General features: G+C 36.1%; 2 protein-coding genes across 2 annotated transcripts; both read left to right on the top strand.

Moving 5' to 3' along the window:
• The first annotated feature begins 8,153 nt into the window (after nucleotides 1-8,153).
• LOC140754153 (uncharacterized) lies at nucleotides 8,154-9,526 on the top strand. Its single transcript, XM_073089096.1, has one exon. It carries the CDS (start codon nucleotides 8,228-8,230, stop codon nucleotides 9,413-9,415), a length of 1,188 nt encoding a protein of 395 aa, XP_072945197.1. The 5' UTR covers nucleotides 8,154-8,227; the 3' UTR covers nucleotides 9,416-9,526.
• A 1,325-nt stretch (nucleotides 9,527-10,851) lies between these two features.
• LOC140753673 (glyoxylate reductase/hydroxypyruvate reductase-like) lies at nucleotides 10,852-16,914 on the top strand. The gene is made up of 7 exons (XM_073088399.1): nucleotides 10,852-11,096; nucleotides 12,262-12,398; nucleotides 13,501-13,690; nucleotides 14,045-14,208; nucleotides 15,289-15,453; nucleotides 15,939-16,064; nucleotides 16,796-16,914. The coding sequence occupies exons 1-7, from the start codon at nucleotides 11,026-11,028 to the stop codon at nucleotides 16,912-16,914; spliced, it is 972 nt and encodes a 323-aa protein (XP_072944500.1). The 5' UTR covers nucleotides 10,852-11,025.
• The last annotated feature ends 1,221 nt before the right edge of the window (nucleotides 16,915-18,135 follow it).

Genomic DNA, 18,135 nt, shown 5'->3' on the forward strand with positions numbered 1-18,135 from the left:
ATAACTAGTTATTGCCCGCGGCTTCGCCCGCGTTTAAAAGAAAATAAAATAACATACTAATATACATAAAACTGTATATTCGTACCTTCAACTTTGCTAAAGATCATCACTTGATCAAATGCATAGTTTACGATTCAATCCTTACTAATATCGATTAAAATAATCGATGTTTTGGATCCAAGATCGATTCTCCAATTAATCGATTTTAGATCGCCATTCCCGTGGGATTTCCGGGATAAAACTATCCTACGTCCTTTCTCGGGTCTCAGACTATCTTTGTACAAAATTTCATTAAAATCGGTTCAGTGGTTTAGTCGTGAAGAAGAGACAACCAGACAGACAGAGTTACTTTCGATTTATAATATTAGTAATGATAAGGATTTGCTATTCGACGCAGCATATTTCTATATTCAGAGCGGACAAGTAGTTTGGCGCGGTTGTTATCGTTGTACCTATTTCTTTCGTAAAGCGTTCTTGCATTTCAGTGGAAAGGTGTGGATGCCGGCTGACTTACATATGATACGACTGTCTTAGGCGTCAGGGGCAGCAAGGCACGGGCACCTGCGGCCGAACTCAGGTAGGACTTTAATGTTATCTAGAATTGATTGGAGTTGCCCATAGGCAGCAGCGGCTTACTATCACATAGACTGTATGCCCACTTGGTACTCCTATATTATAAAAAATAGTAAGTAGATAAGTATACCTGCAGTGCCGCATCTGCCCGCAAATTGTGCCAAGTATAAGAGTCCTTTGTTCCTATTCATACAAGCGATGCACAATATAAACCTCCTTAAAAAAGCGTTAAAACGCAATAAATATCTTTCTGAACATCCATTCACGCCAACGCGTGCGATTTTAATGCGTTTATGTTTAGTCGAATATACCAAATTTATATTGTAAGCAGTGATAGCCTAGTGGTCAAAACTCGGCATCTCAATCCCCCCGATTGAGATGCCGAGTTTTGACCCCCGATTGAATCCTACCTGATTTTTCAAGTTAAATGCGTAATAGAAATGAATTATCACTGGCTCTATCCGCGAAGAAAAACATCGTTATCTACACTCCTGTAATTTAAAATATCTCAAAAGTGTCTTTTAAAAACCATCGTAGTTCAAGAAAGTTTTATTTCCTCCTTAAAACAGTAAAATATTCCGTCATACACAGTTGAACAAACTTATACTCTTATTAATTTTTCGCTTATCCATTTTATAAAACCAACTGAAATTGCAACTGAAAATTTGCATAAAAATTTAAATTTCGGGCAAAAAGTAAAACCATGATTAAAATATTATTGTTTTAAGAGATGGTAGTACCCCTGAACTCCTTTTACTCTGAAAGGAGATACCTGCCTAGCAGTGTCACAGTAATGGGTTGAAACGACGACATATCGTAAAAGTGCCAGAGTATGCTTTTAACGCGACGTTTTTCAAGCGCTAGTGCGAACATTATTTTATTGCTTTTGACACTGTATTCTTTATTATTTTGTTACTTCATTATATGTATTTGACATTGTTACTAAAACTAGGTATCAACATGATTATCAACCCATTACTGTCCCACTGCTGGACACGGGTCTCCTCTCAGAATGAGAAGGATTAGGCCATAGTCCACCGCGCTGGCCAAGTGCGTATTGGTAGACTTCACATACCTTTGAATTTTTTTTAATAGATCTCTCAGGTATGCAGGTTTCCTCACGATGTTTTCCTACACAGTTTTAGCAAGTGATATTAATTTCTAATACGCACATAATTTCGAAAAATCAGAGGTGCCTGGGATTTGAATCTCGGGCCCCTCGATCGAGAGGCAGAGTTTCTTAACCACTAGGCTATCACTGCCGTATCGACATACGAAAATGTTAACAGTACTATTAACAGATCCTAATTGATTTTTTTAAATTATTATTACATTAACTTATGTTTACCTATAATTAATTTAAATTGCTACATCCTTATTTCATGCTACTGTATCAAAATTTGTAACAATTTTATATGTGTGTGATAACTGCATGATGCAACAAAGATTATGATTATGATTAACATGGGGTTACTATATACTTATTGGTCTGACCAAATCCGCACAAATCTCGACACCACGGTATACAATGCTCTACACATAGCCGAATATAGAGGCAGATGGCGCGAGATCATAAAGAGAAAGGTGACTAATAGAGACCACCCTCAGCATTGAGGAGAACGATGCAAGGAGGAGGAGGACTATATACTTACATACGTTTGCGACTTACAGTACGGCGTCAGTACTTCGTGCCACCAGATGTGGTGTCTGGCGGCCCGATGCTGCGATAGTCACTTATGACCTGCGGACCTTGTGAGAACTGACGAGCTCATTTGTAATATTATCGATGAAAACATTTAAGTATGAAAAAAATAAAAAGTATGATTCGAAATATTAGTTCAAAATTAACTAACATTAAACATACATTTAATGGTGGTAGAACCCTCTGTGGGTCAACACCGCCACACCTATTTCTTCCTATACAGTAGTTCCAAGCGCTGCTGTGTTCTGGTTAGAAGGGTGTGGTAAGGGAGACATACTTTTCCGAGGCGTTCCTCAGGGGTAGCGGCGCATCTGTGGTCGACCTCAGGTAGGAATATCTATTCCTATCTGGGGTTGATTGCATATGTCCATGGGCGGCAGTAACAACTTACTATGAGGTGGAGTGCATGCTCGTGTGCTACTCCTATAATATAATTAAACTACTTATTATGAAACTCTAAAAAATACGCCGAACTTAGAACCTCCGTCCTTTTCGAAGTCACTAAAATGTGTTTCGTGGTTGAAGTCTGAAGAAATAAATGCAAATTAAATGTCTTTAAAAAGCCATTGTCTTTTAATTCGCGTCGTGTCGTGTTCAAAAACCTAAATTATCTACAACAAAACAAACAACATCTACACATGACACTAGACACTTCACAAGAGATATGTGAAGATATTTGTGTTTCAAATTAATTGTCATTGCGTTTTCTATAGTCGGGCTTAGCAGACTTAGTAACGAGATAGACTCCAGATATTCATGTTGGTATTACAATAATATAAATTCGATTAACGTAAAACGCGCTTTTAATATAATTTAATAGACCGATTTCCTGTCGCGAGTGTTTACGCCTCAACGCGCGTCATTTGTGGCTATCGTTTCGTCATAAGGCGTAGAATCAGAGTAATTCATTTATGCAAGTAGAACGCGCATAAAGATAAAGACACGAACACGCAGAAAAACTTAGAATAGCACTTAGAACACATCTAGATACGCGCAATCTTGCTCAATGCGAAATCTACGATAATTTGCGTAGAATGCTGCGTACAATATGCTTGAATAGACCAATTTATTAGTCCTTTTTATTCTCAAGCCATGTTCACAATAATAAAAAATATTATTAGGACTCTATTTTATTACTTCATCTTACGTTTTAAGCATCGCATGAGGTAAAGAGATATATCACTCGTTGCCGAGAAATATAGGTCAGCAGTTGCAACGACATTTAAAGAACCATCTTCAATTCGCGACCATATGCCGTCATTTAGTTTTCGACAGGAATGTGTAAATTAATCGGGAGTACTAAATTTAAATTGGTACAGTATCATTCCAATTATAAATGTTCTTAAATTAAAGATCGCATCTAGATACTAAGTAACATCTTGCCTAAAGGTTAAAAAATAAGTGAAAACGAATTGAAATTATTTAAGACATAAAATTTATCACGCGAATGGTACGAACAATTATGTTGATCTCGAAATGTAGTCGTTATCATAAACCTGCCGCTGGGCACATGTTCGAAGGATTAGGGTCAAGGTCATCCTCCACATTCTAGGATAAAGGGTTAAATTATATTAATATAATTTTTAAAGTTGTCAAAACTCTTTGTATGACGACTAATGAGTCCTTTAACATAAAGGGATTTTCCACCTTTGAAGGTACCTCGCCACACCTCTGCCTCATAACTGCAGTGTTAAGCGGTCCTGTGTTCTGGTTTGAGGGGAGACATACATTTCCAAGGTGTTCCAGCCTAGTCCTCTGGGGCAGCGGCGCATCTGTAGCGGACCTCGGGTAGGAATATCTAATCCTCTCTGGGGTCGACTGCAGATGTCCATGGGCGGCAGTAGCCACTTACCATCAAGACTACATGCTCGTACGCTACTCCTATATAATAATAAAAAAAAATATTTCAAGCGTGAAGCAGTTTTTGCGTTTCGGTTGGAGGCTGTTGATGTCTACTGGCTTGCATAATAATATGAGGCGATCATCTGAGTCCTTATGAGTGTATTATTAACCATTTGTTATCAGGTTGACTTCATTCGTTTTCTCCAATCATATAACAAACATGCTTATTCCTGATTAAATAAGTGGCTCAGTGTCTAGAGTAACTGCAATATGTATCGCTAAATAATAAGTATAAAATACTTTGAGAAACCCTTACACCATCCAAAGTAAGTGAACAATATTATAAGAGCTAAATAATAACTAATACCTAATATTTATTATTTTCAGCTACTAACTTTGTATGAACTAAAAATCTAAAATTATATAACACAAAAAAAAAACATCTTTATAAATCTTCTTTTAGGAAGTGAGTGCAAAACACGTGTTTGAGAAAACGTATCTGCAAAGTTCAACAATACATTTGTGCAAGGACCCCTCTCGGTGGCGCCGAGCAGTCGCCTCTTGCGGTCGATAGAAACCCTCTAAATACCATTGCCAATGCCAGTATGATAAAATACGTAAGTTTGCAGTTGGGATTTTTAGTTTTACGTTGTATTAAATGTGGTACAACCCTTTGGTTTGACTGAGAAAACACCACCACAGCGATTTCTGCCTAGTAACAGCAGTAGGTAGTGAGTGTATTTTTATCTTACCAAACCCTTCAAAGCAGAATACAGCAGCTTTGAAGGGTTTGGTAAGATAAAAATACGAGGAAGTACTTATTTAGGCGTTCCATCTTCCGTCTTTAGCGGGAGCAACGCATTTGTGAACGATCTTAGATAGGAGTTTTGTCTTATCTGGGGTTGATTATAGATGTCCTCAGGCAGTATTAGTCACTTATCTAGCATCAGATAGACCGCATGTTGCGTTGCGAAGGCAGGTATAAACCTATGTATCTGCTAATACATTTTATTTTTTTCTTATCTGAGGTAATAAAAAATATCCAAAGTTTAAGGCGATTTCAAATGTCTACGGGTGTACTTTTACTATTTTGATATATTGTTAATCAAAATTAAATATTCCGTATCCATAATAATCTATCAAAATTAACTTATTTTTCCTTACTATTGACTACTAAACCTATGTCTTATAAAAAGGCGAAAGACAGACACTCCAATTTTATTTATCAGTGTCGATTGTTAGCTTGTTTTGGCACTGGCAGCGTGCCGCAATAGTTTCCACTTGGCAACGCCAGAACGTGTACATCTGGTCGCGACGTCCAGGCTACGTTACATCACTATTAACCGGTGGTTTGTCTAATACGCCCTTTTTAATAATCAATGTATCTTCAAAGTTTCATCTACCGAAGATCGACGAAGACGAAGGACGAATTTCAATATTTGTAAGCTAAAATCGAGAGATGGATTATAAATTCAAAAAAATGTCTATCTCAGATAAAATCTGAGGTTTCTGTCTATTACGGTTCAAGAGATAGAGCTTTGTGATAGGCGGATAGACAACGGTGACTAGTAATAGGGTTCTGTTTTTACCTAGCTTTTATTAGCTTAACCTGTATGTAACGGAATATTTGAACTCGATTTTTACCCACGTTGAACGGTCCTATTAAATTTTGAACAATTATCAAGAACCGATGACAATATACGATTTTAATTATTTTATCCCATTCATCTCATCAAGATCGTCAGGAATTAGGATTATCGATTTTCCTTGTGCGATTTTAGCGTGGTTTTTAGTTTTTAAACTATAATTTGGGTACAGAACCCTAAAAATAACAACCTACTTGTTTGTATACTTATTTACTTATTGCATTACACTTGTTTTGTTTTGATACTTGGCATAATTATAGTATATAGTAAAAAATACGGTAATTTGCTAGTTATTTAGTACCTATGTTATGTAGGTAACAACAAATAAACCTGAATACACAATACGCACAAAAATAGATAATAATGTAATTATTATTTTCGATTTCTGTCTTTAAGAAATTGACTAGTAATATAATTATTACAAAACCAAAAACCAGTCTGCCTAAAAATAATTAACTACAAAAAAAGGTAATATAGCCCATATCACTACCAATGCCCACAATTTACATGAATCTAATAACACTTCACATTATTATTTTTTATAAATCCTCATACAAACTTTAAGGCCGGAAAATATTATTTACCAGTCACGTAAAAAACGTTACTATGAGTGCCATCTAGCGTTGAGTAAAAATATTAAGTTTACAGTGCCATCTATCGTGGTTATACGAAACGTATCTTATAGTTTTGCTACTCCCTGATAGATGTCTCTGCGTATATGCTATGCCTACCTATGTATAATATTATTAAATAGGGAGGGACCGCTCCATATTTTAAGTAGATATTATAGTTGATAACCGAATCCGACGCCGAAAATTCAAAGAATAGAAAAAATGCCGAAAGGAGCTCTATGCAGGGCCGATTTAAAAATAAATAAAACAATATCTACATTTTTAAATAATATTATATTTTCCATGCACCAGTAAAGAAAATATAATATTATTTAAAACCATTGAATAAATTTATGTAATAATTGATAATTACAATTATTCTCAGAAAGTATGCTAAAAAACTAAACCCCCAGGTGACCGTCCTTGGCGCTGCGTAGAGGACTTCGGGATCTCCAAAGGAACGCAACCGGAGTCCTCTTAGCGCCCAATGCCCAGGTGAGCGAATCGGTCACCACACCGTCTGGTGTGTATGCGGCCACACGCACCATCGTTCATCCCGGGGCCGCTGGCGGGAGGTTCGAACTCCCGCTCTAGCCCTCCGCAACCCCGGAAGCCCCTTTTATTTTGACTTAAAGAGCAGGTACCTACTGAAGATATACTTACTCGCGACGTTGCAATTCTTTAAGGAGTGGTATTATCAGTGGAGTGTGGTCCTTTTTAGGTGGCCTATCCTTTTCAGAGTGAGGTGGGAATAGTCCTAGACGTGAAGGGAGAAGACATCCGTGCCCAGCAGTAGCACAATAATGGGAAAACGACGTTTAAATAACAAAAACGAAGATATTATGCATGCATCTTCTGACCATGAAAATATGATAAATATCTAATAACACAGTATTTTTATATTAAATCGTCACCAATCACAGATTAGTAAGATACTTCGCCGCCTTGACATTGAATGAAGCCACAAATGGCTTATTATCGTAAGTTCTTTTTTTGAATTCTTGACAAATAAAAACATTTTTAGAGAAAATTTACGAATAAATAACTAATACTGCGTAATTTACATGAATTTACATAATAAATAAATAATTATTTCAAATATTTTAGGTATATTTTAGCACGGAGACATGGCAAAACTTTTTTACGCAACTATTTCAATTCTCAAAACTGGGTACATTTTCTAGTTAGGAGTGAGTAATCTTTACTAATCTATGTCACCAATTTCACCAATTTAATACCATTTTCCTGAAGATAAGATTCTTCAGATAACAAATAAAAAAGCAAATTCATGATATCTAGTAATGTAAACATTTTACACTAGCATTTTGTTGGAAGAAACAAAAACAGTTATTCCGGAAGTTTACCCATATTTATTTCAATGCTACGGTGCTCCATCACACCTATTATACAGAAATAATTTAATTGAGTCTGCGGTCGGCTGTCAACAGGGGGATCCACTTGGGCCGGCCATTTTTAGTTTAGCCATTCATCCTATCATTTCGAAACTAAATTCCAAATTAAACATGTGGTATCTTGATGACGGGACTTTAGGAGGCGATGCTACTGGCGTTTTTGAGGATTTTAATTACCTTTTAAATGCTTTAAAATCAATTGGATTGGAATTAAATTTTTCAAAATGCGAACTCTTTATTTCGGAATTGTTACCTGCTACTGAAAGAGAAATAGTTTTAAACAAATTTTATTCATTGTCCCCCGATTTAAAAATTGTAGATAAAAAATCGCTTCGTCTCCTGGGCTCTCCCGTACTAGAAGATTCTATTCCACCTTTTTTCGATGAACTATTATCAAAATTTGATATTGTTTCTGAACGTTTAGGAAAAATCAAAATTCACATGGCATATCAAATTATTCGATTCTGTATTTTCGTTCCGAAATTTACATATTTTTTAAGATGTTGTCCGGCTTGGAAATTTTTAAATTTACTGTCATTTTTGGATTCTCAAATTTTGGGTACTTTATCAAATATTTTAAATTGCAACTTAGATGATCGATCCTGGTCCCAGGCCTCCTTACCCATACGTTTTGGAGGTCTCGGGATCAGGAAAGCTTCATCGGTTGCTTTACCTGCTTTCCTGTCTTCTGTTCACAGTACGAGTTCTCTTTTTCAAAAAATTACAGATGCATCTTTAGGCCGTACAGAAATCTCGTACTGTGCGGAGGCTAGGGACGCGTGGTCCCAAGCTTGCCCTGGCATATCCCCCCCTTTAGACTTGACAGTTCAAAGACTCTGGGACGAGCCGCTCTGCAGGCAGACTCATACTAGTTTATTAGACTCAAGTACATGTTCTGCTGAGCGTGCTCGTCTGCTGGCTGTTTCTGTCAAAGAGTCGGGGTTTTGGTTACATGCAATTCCGTCGAGTAATCTTGGTACGGTTTTGGATAACACGTCGTTTTCCATTGCTGTCAGCCTGCGACTGGGTTTAACTTTAAATCATCCACATTGTTGTCCTTGTGGAGTTCAGGTAGACCACTTGGGACACCACGGTCTCTCTTGTCGGCGCAGCGCCGGTCGCCAATCGCGCCACGCTTCCTTGAATGATGTCATCCGCAGGGCTCTTGCTACCGTCAACGTACCGGCTCAATTAGAGCCGAACGGTGTTGTGCGTGACGATGGCAGGAGGCCTGACGGTTTGACATTGATACCGTGGAAGAATGGGAGGTGTCTTGTGTGGGATGCTACGTGCGTTGACACACTGGCACCGTCCCATCTTACGTTATCATCAAGGGCAGCTGGTGTTGTGGCTACCGACGCTGAGATACGCAAACTGCAGAAGTATGCAAGTCTCAGTAGAGACTACATATTTTTGCCGTTTGGCGTGGAGACGATGGGACCGTGGGGTTCTGACGCTCGATCTTTCTATAAACATCTTTCCAAGCGATTGATCGAGTGCACCAATGACCAAAGGGCTGGCGCTTACCTCGGACAGAGAATTAGCTTAGCTATTCAGCGGGGTAATGTCGCCAGTGTTTTGGGAACTCTTCCGAAGGACAACAATTTGGATGAAGCCTATTATATTTAATTATAGTTAGTATTTTTATAAAGTTTTTTATTTAGGTGTATAATATATATAGTTTAGTTTAGAATGTTGTTTATATACATATCTATAGTTTTACAAAATGTAAATATTTATGTTATCTCAATAAATAAATAAATGTTTTTACACTATATCTAGATAAATAAAATACTCAGTATCCTTACCATGTGTTTTAACATTTTGACAAAAATTACAGTTTTGGTATTTGTTAACGTATTTGCCCATACAATTTTCAATCAGCGCCCCTAGCGCATTGTATCAGAACTATAGTGTCAGTAACGTAACGTTAAATGTCTAAATTGACAAAATGGCGCTTTATGTCTTGTCTCTCTTTTTTGCGAATATGTGAGGTGGACAAAAAGACTTGAGCACTTACTTATTGTTACGTTTACTCAGTCTACTGAAGCAAACGGAACAGAATAATGGATTGAGTAAACGTAACGTAAAATTGTGGGATGTTTTAAAAACTCATGGTAAGGGTACTGATGTTCTTTTTAGGGTTCCGCTCCCTAAAGATAAAAACGAGATTATATGATTACCAAGCCTCTATTGTCTGTCCATCTGTCATACTCTTTTCAGCCGTAATACATATCTAGATTTTTTCAGTGTGTTACTATACAATATTAATCTTCCATTACCGCTATAAAGATTTTGTACTGAAAATAAAAAGTAAACAATATATGGGGGTCCCCATGAAATATCAAAAATATTTGAGCGTTTTTCAATTTATCTATTTAACCATTTAACAGTTTAAATTTATTTAATGGTAGAGAGCCCCCTGTATGTGGGTTCATCTCGCACTGTGTCGTTTTATTCAAATATGTGTACAGAGATATTTTAAAAGCAATTATATTTACGTTATGACGCTTCTTATTACACTCTGCAATTTAGGTAATGTAAATACACTTAATATTACATTAAATTGTGAACAAACGTCTTAAAAAATAATTAAAAATATAGATACGCGACAAATTATCTATTTGTCTCTTTCCTTAAAAGGAAGTCGGTTAAAATTAATACTTATAAACAATGGTGTAGTTACTATATCGTTGCTTTTAAAGTCCTATATCGGTGCTTTTAAAGTTAATAAACATAAAATTACACTTTTTCACAATCAATATACAACTAATCAGCTGTTACAATACAATATAATCTCTTGTCTCTAGTGTCTCTACAAAACAAAAGATAGTTTTGGTGGCCGTGTGGTGACCACACACGTACCACAAAGAGGATTCTGATAAAGACGATTATCAATATTATCATATAACGAAGGTTTATATCTAAAAAGTATACGTAAATATGTGCGTAACACGTAAAATTGACGCGTGGAGATAGAGAGATATAGGTAGAGGTATAGGTAGATAGAGAGATATAGGTAGAGGTATATTATCGTTCATTTATGAATAGTCGAGGAACATACATAATAATCTCATTCATTCAGCGCGCGACAGCCGTGTGCGACTGCAGACACGATATTATTACGCGTCTGTTTTTACTTTTAGCAATTTGACCTTGCCACCATATTTCGACGGGTTCACGTATAGTGTGTCTTCTTTTCGTAATTTCCGCGAATAATTTTTAATAATAAAATAAAGATGTCGTTAAAAAAGGTTCTTGTTGTCAACAGAGCATTTCCCGCCGTTGGAATAGATTTACTCAAGGCTAAGTAAGTACTATAATAAAACACCAATTCTTCTATATTTCGGTTCACCGCGTATACAGGTTATTATTTCGTTTTATACAAATACTATTCATCATCATTAACCCATCACTGTCCCACTGCTGGGCACGGGTCTCCTCTCAGAATGAGAAGGATTAGGCCATAGTCCACCGCGCTGGCCAAGTGCGTATTGGTAAACAATATTAAACCATCTATAGATATGATTAAACCTAGTATATTATCGTAACTGATGACTGATTTATATCTAACCTCTTGTTGTGAGTAGATCAATTCGCGAGATATTTACGTCCATCTTCTATTAATCAAATTTACGATAAAAATTTACTAGTGATGCGCCGCCGAGTACTTGGCATACTCTGTAGCTTTTTTGGTACACGTATCCAGGCAAATAGCTCGATTCAACTAAAGAGTATTTGATTAAAATAAAATGTTATAGTTAAGTGAGAGACAGTTAATACAATGTTGTATAAGAAAACGTTAGCTAAGGGACTTATATTTAAATTTTTCTGATTATAAAATAAATGTATTTTTATGTATAACGCTATGCCTGGAACGAGTAACTGAATAATACATGGTAGGTATACGTTTACTTCATAGTTTACTCAGAAAAATTAGTTCCTGGCCCATCTCTAGTTTTACAGATACAGTTAAAAATACATAAATAATGCCGGGTTGCTTATCGAAACACGAGAAGGCAAGTAATTTATAATAAAATATAAAGATGCAAGTATAAAACTAATAAAAAAGGAATAATCAGGTCCATATATAAAAATATCGTATTCCTGATACGAACTTTAATACTTTAATAAACATAATATTTTTTAATATTTCTAAAATAAAATAGATGCAAGTATAAAACAAATAAAATAGGAATAATCAGGTCCATATATAAAAATATCGTATTCCTGATAATTAATCGAAATTATCAATCATCAAAAATCGACACTTTCTACTGGGCAGGAATTGATGAATTTCGATTTAGGGAGACAAGGATTTTTATTCATTAGGAAGACAAAGAAAGACATTCCAATTAAGTCCACTGACTTAACAACGGCAACAAAATACCAATAAGTTTATAAGAGACTGTTGTTAAGAAAGCAGCAGAATATCATATAATAGAAGAAAATATATCCTTACCCTCTTTTCTCAGAGTAAACGTTAAAGTGGTACCATATTTGGATCATGAGCCTGAAAGTATACCAGAGATCAAAAAGTACGTAAACGGCAGCGACGCTTTAGTTTGGAACACGAGACATCGGCTGACTGGAGAGATTTTGGACTTAGCTGGTAAGTAACTGAACATCAATATGAATGAAGGTGAAAAACCCTTCGATGAAAGAACTCTTTGTGGTTCGATTCCGACAGAAGCGATAAACGCTTCTGTCGGCTTAATTACCCTATGGGCACAAGGGACCCGTGGCCAGGGCTCCCGACCTCAGGGAGCCCCAAAAAGCCACAAATTTGCATACACGATGAGTATCTGTTAAGAATTTATTAAAAATTACGGAAAAACTATCTAAATTGAAATGTAGATCTTTAACGGAAAATACTAATTTAATTTAAGTAAATCTACTCAATCTTTTTTTTTATAATATAGGAGTATCAGACGAGCATGCAGTCCACCTGATGGTAAGTTGTTACTGCCGCCCATGGACATCTATATTCCACCTCAGATAGGATTAGAATTTCCTACCTGAGGTCGGCCATAGATGCGCCGTTACCCCTGAGGACTAAGTTGGAACGCCTCGGAAAAGTATGTCTCCCTTACCACACCCTTCAAAACGGAACACAGCAGCGCCTAAGACTGCTGTTATTAGGCAGAAATAGGTGTGGCGGTGGTGCCGCCGGAGTCGAACCACTTTGTGGTTCTACCACCTTGAAAACTGTTTATTTACAACTTTTTAGATGATAAGTAACTATACCATGACCGAGTTTATTGTTTTCTTAAATTATTACTTTCCAATGAGGCCCCGAATTCTTATGTGTCGAAGGGCCCCCACGTTTCTTGATAAAAGATAACGAAACAAATCTTGAAAGAATTGTTCAAAAGTTACATAAAAATAAAACACACAGATATCTTCGTATTTTCTCAAATTGTGTAAACGCAATGATGGGCAGAAATGTTCTCTCAGAAATCGTTAAATTACTAACTCTATTTTTGCCAGACACATAAAGTGGTTGCCATATTCATTTGGCAAAGAGTTGTGGTTTTCTGAAGAGGCCCTAGACCTTGAATTTAACCCCGGGCTCAAATGGTGAAGTTAAATTTATTGTTGTAAACTTGTTTTTGTGCGTGTCCACGTCTATGAAACGACACAGAGATCCTATGCCTACAAGCGTAGACGGCATTTCTTGTGTTCCTACTACATTTGAACTTACTGTTTTTCAGGGCCTCAACTAAAAGCAGTCACTACCAATTCTTCTGGCATTGACCATATCGACGTTGCCGAGGTGACCAAACGTGGCATTCGTTTGGGCAACACACCCAATGTGCTGAACGAAGCAGTCGCTGATATTACTCTTGGACTGCTTATCGGAGCAGCGAGGAGATTCAAGGAAGGAATCCGAGAACTCGAAAGGTAAGATATTGGTTTTTTACAGCTAACCTAACGATAAAGCAAACGGGCTACCTGATGGAAAGTAGTTACGGTTGCTTATGGACATTTGCAATATCAGAGGAGTCGCAAATGCATCGCTGGCGTTGAAGGAGAGCGAGATTTTTGAAGAGTCTCTCATAGAGCTCCGGAAATAACTCAACGAAAAGGAGGAATTATTAGGACTTTCAGTAACCTTAATATTCTTAGTATCTCTTGCTTGAATGGTGGCGGAAAATATCGAGGGGAAATCTGCAAGTGCACACAAATTTACCAGTAATTGATTGATGATTATTCAGTGCCATGGTTGTGTAAAATTCGTAAAATTGGTTTTTTCAGTGGAAATTGGAAATATGGCGTCAATGGTATGCTGGGCCAAGATATTGCTGGCAGCACCGTCGGGATTGTGGGTTTTGGAGGCATCGGCCAATCAGTGGTTAAGCGCTTGAAGGGCTTCAACGTAGCTAAGTTTATCTACTCCGGCAGGAGCGATAAGCCTGAAGGTACGGATTAACTTAAGTTTTATAAGATTGGATTAGCAATGAGATTGCAATCCACCTGATGCTAAGTACTTACCACAGTATATATAGATACCTGACCAACTGCGTATAGAACAGGTTTTACCTGAAGCCGACTCCAGATGCGATGAGGAGTAACAACTCCTAAGGACTAAAATGTTCGCGCCATATATTAGTTAGCCGGCATCCACCGTTCCTGAAGGAACCGAAGGTGGCGAAGGTGGCAGAAATCGAGGTGGCGGTGGTATGTCTCTTGTCAGACTATATTTTGTAGCCGTCAAAGAAATATCAAGTTAACATTAGCATCAAGCTAGAAAAGCAGGTGGCGGTGGTACTCTTGTCAAAGCATATTTTGAAAATAACTGTTAAAGAAACATAAAGTTAAAAAGTTTATTATTGACAGTGGTAGTCACTTAACAATATAATAACTAGATAAGATTAAAACACTAACAGTTTAAATCAAATAAATACGAGTATAAAGAATTTCCGTTGGTAATTAAACTGATAAATGTTACATTATCTAATGTCATATAACATAAGTAAATATAGGTATAAACGTATAAGTATACACGGAAGCCTAGATTTTCGGCAAAAATCTTTTTGTTAAATGGACTACTGATCATAAATATTACAGCCAGTATATTCCGTATTTATCATAAGGGCGGTGCCTGTAACCTGGGGCCCCTGACCTCATGGGGCCCCTGAAAGTCAAGCTATGTAGGATGTTGTGCAGTTACTAAATAAAAATATAAATTAAATTTACTGACATAGTTTATTTTAGGGTATTTTGATTCACTTTTTAATTTGTGAGTAACTAATTAGATTGTTTTTTTTAATATAATTCATTATTAACTATTTTTAATGCTAATTTATTATGTATCATATTGACTTTGTAACTTTTTTGTCAAATAAAGTATTATCAATTTTATTATTATTATATTGTAAAGGGCCCCCAAATTATATTGTGTCCAGGACCCCAGCAATCTACAACCCTGAAAGGCCCCGATAACAACATTAATAATAATAAAATTAAAAATATTAAGAAATTTTTTTTTACAATTTCAGCCAAAGAACTAAATGTGGAAAGAGTACCCCAGGAGCAGTTACTGAAAGAAAGTGATTACGTAATCCTAAGCTGCCCCCTTACAGAGCAGACTAAGAACATGATCAATGCGAACAGCCTAAAAGCAATGAAGAAGAATTGCGTGCTCATTAATATTGGGAGGGGAGGTAACGTATATTTTTTTTCAAAATTCATCCATCCATCAACATTTTATTGTGAAAATAAAAAAATGCAGAAGATAGTATTGCATGTCTCAATTAAAAATCGATTAAAGTTGACTGAAAGATGTAGTGGTTAGTCTCTAAGCCATTTTTCCATCTTGTTCTAATTGTGAAATAAATAATCTCAGAAATTTGCCGGCAAAACAAATGTTGCTACTTTTTGGAACATTTTTTTTTATGCTAAGGGTTAAGGTCTGGTTCCACTATACACCCTTGAATAGGATCCATAATGATTTTATGGTTCGATCGAATATGCTTAATTTTGCTCAAACTGATGAATTGCTACGTTTTCATCAACTCCCACAAAACTAGAAATGTGGAAAAATGTAGAGTTTCGTACATTTATTCTTTATGAAGTGAATTTCAACTATGTTTTTCCTTAAAACCTCATAAATACTTGTATCTTACCTACGAACGTTACAATTTTTCAGGATTGGTCGACCAGGAAGCTTTATACACCGCGTTGAAAGAGGGCGATATCTTCGCGGCTGGCCTGGATGTCATGATTCCAGAACCGCTCCCCAAGGACCATCCTCTGATATCCTTACCCAACTGCTGTAAGTATCGTTCTAATGACCAATTCTAATGACCAATTTTGGATAACCCAAAACAATAATATGGACGCAAATAATAGCGCTTAATTTGTCTTTAGAAAGTCTTATGATTTTTTATGACTTCTGATATCATTATTTGAACAGCTAACAAAAAAGCTGTCTTCTCCGAAATCGAGTATGAATTTGATTTGTAACCGGAACAGAGTTCTTCACTATGCACTATTTTATAACAGAAATAGCGTGAGATTATAGAGTCGCTGCAGTCAAGACGCGAAAAGTTCTACTAGTTTATAGGCATAAGAATCACTTATATGAAGCATTTGAACTCAGCCTTCAGAAATAGAAATGCATCTGTGGCCGTCCTCAAATAGGACGCAAACCTATTTCGGGTTCAGGGCCGGATTTCGGGGAGGACAGGCGGGGCTATTGTACCAGGGCCTCTATAAGAGTGGGGCCCCCACAAAATAGATAAAATCCAAATTCCGATGGCCGAACAACTTTAACGTTTTTTTTTATAATAAATAGTATTTTTTCGCTTTCGCTTTAATTACATTCTTTATTGAAATAATTTATTTTTTTCACTCGTGTTGATTGAATATGTTCATGAATAGCCATAAACATGATGTAGACCTATGCGTATGTGCTTTACCTAATGTTGTTTCAAAAAGATGAGAAAGTTAAAGTCAACCAAGTAGTGAGTTGAATTTTTGTGTAACAAATTATATTTTTTTCAGTTATTATTCCACACATGGGCAGTGCAACCTTCGAAACCAGGAATGCTATGGCGGTCATATCGGCTAATAACGTTTTGCTGGCGTTAGAAGATAAACCAATGCAATACCCGATTTGCTGATTCCTGCCACTTATTGGCCGTTTTTAATATTCGATCTCTCATTTTAACATACTACAGATAGAAAACTCTATCTATACTGTTGTATCGCCCCAAAATAATTATTTTATAAACGTCTTCTAGACAAAATAATAGATTGAATCCTAGAAGGGAGGATCTTATATATCCCCAACCATCGGTAGGATATTGGGAATGGCTGAATGCCGATAGTTTTTAGTTTGCATGAAACTTACTACAATATACCTCTGTCTGCATTTAGAATATTATTTAAAAACCGTAATATTTGCTTTGTTTACAATGCAATACATATTATATACACAATTGTTTTACTGAATACATATTATATTTAAAAAGTAAACGTTTTGTCATTCATTTATTTAAGTTATAAGTAAAAGTCTCCTACCACCCATCTTACGTTAACATTCAATTAAAATAATGTAGAAGTTTAGTAACAAAAAACAAAATTCCAGTAAAACCAAACCAAAAAACCAGTACAAACCAAAAAACAGTCAATACTTTAAATCCTTGTCCCCTGGAAACCGAAACAAGTGTCTATACACCGTCACACTTGTATCACAAAGAGATCTTTATAGCCAAAGATTACACATATCAATATGATCATATGACGATATTTACACGTATCAAGGTACAAGTTCTGATAGATTATGAATAGGCGAGGTAAATATCTCATTCAGTCGAGTACTGAGTGCGATTGTACAGTGTAGACACTACAATTATACAGGGTGACAGGTAACGCTCGTTATCAATATTAAATCTATACAATGTTTTGCTTACCAAAGATCGACTTTAATTTCTTCATACTAGACATTGTTGGTGGCGGTCTTTGGTAGCTTCAATTGCATAGATTGATTATTAATAACGGATGTAATAAGTTACATTCTTTGCCAGTTAAATTAGAGCTTATTTTCAGCTAATTAATCATTTGATACCATGTCCAAACATTGGTGGTTTCTGAGATATTCAAAATTTAAGGATTTTAAATATAACCATTTATAAGTCAACATGTATACTTGCAGTTAGTTCTAGAAATTGGCTTATTAATTTCATGGTTTGTAATAGCCAAATCATAAAACAATCGTTTAAAACCAAAATAAGCTAGAAAGTAATAAGCCATTCACTATCCAGGTACCGTTTAACTTACTAGGTATACTTTTACTTAAATACTAAGATCTACGAATCTTAAATCACAGAAACAAAGAAATT

The sequence above is a fragment of the Epargyreus clarus genome, unplaced genomic scaffold (assembly GCF_041222505.1).
Source record: "Epargyreus clarus isolate Ecla_fem2 unplaced genomic scaffold, WU_Ecla_fem_2.2 ptg000027l, whole genome shotgun sequence".
Classification (NCBI taxonomy): domain Eukaryota; kingdom Metazoa; phylum Arthropoda; class Insecta; order Lepidoptera; family Hesperiidae; genus Epargyreus; species Epargyreus clarus.